At 54.2% G+C, this 3,255-nt stretch overlaps 1 protein-coding gene across 1 annotated transcript; it reads right to left on the bottom strand.

Moving 5' to 3' along the window:
* Positions 1–392: 392 nt before the first annotated feature.
* foxi2 (forkhead box I2) lies at positions 393–2,452 on the bottom strand. The gene is made up of 2 exons (XM_040137914.1): positions 1,846–2,452; positions 393–982 (listed from the first exon to the last, which is right to left on the bottom strand). Exons 1-2 carry the CDS (start codon positions 2,450–2,452, stop codon positions 393–395), a joined length of 1,197 nt encoding a protein of 398 aa, XP_039993848.1.
* Between the last annotated feature and the right edge of the window lie 803 nt (positions 2,453–3,255).

Raw genomic sequence — 3,255 nt, forward strand, 5'->3', positions numbered from 1 at the left:
GAACACGGGTCTTCAGTGGTTGTTTCACTTTGCAAATATATTTTTAGCATTAAGAGCAAAGTAGGAGCTTTGATATAGTCAGAAAACAGAAAAAAAAAAAAAAGTTAAGTAATAATTTGTTTGATTTTTCCGGCTGGTGTTTCCACAGTTCGAGCGCCCGTCGAGTTAAATCAAGCGTAGCTAAAATACTTTATGTTCTCTGGTCTCTCCTGTGAACGGATCAGTGAAGGGAGCGTTACGTCCGTGTGGCAGAACAGCCGCCACCTAGCCTGCACTCTGACCTCTCTGCTGCAATGCAAGTATGTATGCACGTGTGTTTTTCAAGGGGGGGGGGGGGGGGTTCACACAGCAGGAAGTCCCTAATAGAGTGTGCAGTCGGGGTAAAGCGGCTCCTATAGCTCAGTCCCTTCCCTGGGATAAATCAGGCTGTTGACGCTGAAGCTGTTGTAGAAGTGGCTGTTGAACTGTCCGCCCTGCCCACCGCCAAACGTGTTGTAGTACACTCCACGGTTGAAATGCAAACCCTCGCCGTGCTCCGACGCCCCCGCGTCCTGTCCGCCGTGGCCGGGGTGGTACGGGCTCAGGGCCGTAATGTTCCTATTCGACAGTTCGTTGACCAGTCCTAGGGACCCCTGCCGGCTGGGGGGCCCCGAGCTGAGCGTCGACATGCTGCTGTAAAAGTTATTGAAACAGGGAGCGGATGAGGCCAGTCCAGGCGGGGACGACGACAACGAGCTCTTGTGGTTTTCGTTCATGGCCTCCATCTCCGGGGAGGACGGCCCCAGGAGCTGGGGACTGTCTGAGGGCTTCAGCGAGGCCACCGCTGCTGGCCTGCCGTCCTCCACTTTTGTGGCCCCCGCCGCCGCCGCCGCCGCTCCTCCTGCGCTGCTCGGATCTGACCGCCTTTTCCTTTTCCTGCGGAAGTTTCCGTTGTCGAACATCTTTTCACAGTTTGGGTCCAGCGTCCAGTAGTTACCTTTTCCTGTGATCGAAGGTGGAGACACAGAACATATTGCAAATAAACTGTTAGGCTTTTGGTCGCGTGTGGCTTTACCTGATGGACAATCTGGGGCTTATTGTGTGTGAGTTACATGGTCTCAATAAAACGCAAACTTTCTCTTTCCTTTATTCGCCTATTTTCAGCCTTTTTTCGGTCAAGGGATGACATAAATGCAGCGGGGAGAGAACTTCTGTCCGTCATAGCAAACTTCTATCCCATATCTTTCAAACCTAAACTTTACGAAAGCTGTCCCCGTTTATCTCGTGTATTCCTGTCCGTTTTCCGGGGAGCTCAGTTTGAGCATGTTCTTGGATTTACCGGTGTCTCTGCAGGCGGAAGGAACACTGGCAAACAGCACCTTCCTTGATCTGACTGTCACTCAGGCCTGAAGTACAGGTCAGAAATACACGTTTTAGTGCGATGGACCTACTATTTTATAGAACATAAATGCTGTAAAATTCCAGGTATATTTCCAGGAAATATATATAACCTACTTACTACTTAATAATGAGCCTTGTTATTGTATTAAGAGCTTCTGCACCATCTACCCGTGTTCAACTTCAACCACTGGCTGATTTTCTAGCGCCCATCAGTGCCAGCTCAGGATTCTTAGAAGAAAATGAGCCGGGGCTGAGTGTTGACGAGACTTGTCTGACCACACATGTAACCGGCGAGGCTCGTCAGCCTACCGTGCTGTAGAGCTTTTTTTTTTCTTTTTCTTTTTTGTCAGTTTAACTCACGCTCTCATCTAATTCGGCCTCACTAGGACTCCCAGGGGACTGAACTGCACCTACACGCTCCGCACACTGTTTATAACCGCGTTCCCCCCGGTGCGTTCACGGTACCTGGATCGTCCTCGTCCCTCGGCACTTTCTTGAAGCAGTCGTTCAGAGACAGGTTGTGCCGGATCGAGTTCTGCCAGCCGGCCTTGCTCTTCTTATAAAAGGGGAAATTGTCGGCGACGTACTGGTAGATCTGGCTCAGCGTCAGCTTCTTCTCGTGCGCATTCTGGATGGCCATGGCTATGAGCGCCGAGTAGGAGTAGGGCGGCCGCACCAGCTTCAGCAGCTCCTCCTGGCTGGCGATGGACAGCCAGCCCAGGTCGGGCCCGGCGAATCCAGGTGAGTTTGTAATGAACTGCCGCTGCGAGCCGTAGGAGGGCGGGATGAACGACGCCGGGTTGTTGCCGTGCAGGTAAGACGCGGAGGAGTTGACGCCCGGACCGTTGAGCCACAGGTAGGGGTTTGGAGACGACGCGTAATCCCCGAGGCCGTAGCCGGCGGGTCTCTGTGCGCCCTGGAGGCTCTGCTGGTGGTACATGCTGCTGAAGTTGTCGCAGTAGACAGCGGCCATGTCCGGGGCCTCCTGGGCGCCTTTGGGTGGGAGACAGCCGACGGCAGGGGACGTGTGGTGCTGGTGCTGCTGATGGGACTGAGGGTCGATGGAGTTCATCACTCCCCGCGGGAAAACCCTGAAGGAAATGCTGAAGCGGTTTTCTCGTGGCCTCTCCCAGCGGTGCGCGGGCAGCAGCAACAAGTGTCGGGGAGGACCGCGGAGTTCGGGGAGTTTTAACAGTTTGGCCTATAAACCCCTGGCAGCGGCCACATCCAGGCGCCGGGTAATTCCCGCCAGCCAATGGCCGCACAGCGAGTGACGGGGGTGGGCGTGGCCAGGTCCCACCTCGTTCAGCAGAGAGTGGGCCGGTGGCTGCCGAACGTTTTCCCCCGTCGAATCGTCCCGGAGCGACGCGGCAGGCGCCCGCTGGGTTCGGGCTTTTCTCAGGGGGACCGAGGCCGGGATCGCTTAAGCCCAGTCAGCCAACGACACGCCGGGCTCAGGCTGCGATCGTTCCTCCGCATAACGTCGGTCTTCCTGCGGCGCTTCCCCGACTTCTTGTCCTGAAGTGTCTCCGCAAATCTTGACGCTCTCAGACGTCACCATGAATGACAGTCCTGGTCTTGGAGAAACCTCGATCCCCGTGTCGGTATTTCGCCATGTGTCACTGTCCCCTTTGCTCGATATGTGATACTCCTTAAACTTTTTTGGAAAGTTGAATGTAGGAAATTTTGAGCTACAAAGATCTGAAAAACAATTTGTCTCGGGCTAAAATACCTGTCACGATTACCCCAGAATTAACTTTTTGTTTTTCCACCTCAGTGACCCCCCCCCACCGAAGTCCTACCTGTCTCTAACAACCAGGGGCATCGCAAGGGGATTTGGGAGACTTCTCTCAGCTCAGCCATGTTCTTTGTCTT

Source organism: Xiphias gladius, chromosome 10 (genome assembly GCF_016859285.1).
Source record: "Xiphias gladius isolate SHS-SW01 ecotype Sanya breed wild chromosome 10, ASM1685928v1, whole genome shotgun sequence".
NCBI lineage: Eukaryota > Metazoa > Chordata > Actinopteri > Istiophoriformes > Xiphiidae > Xiphias > Xiphias gladius.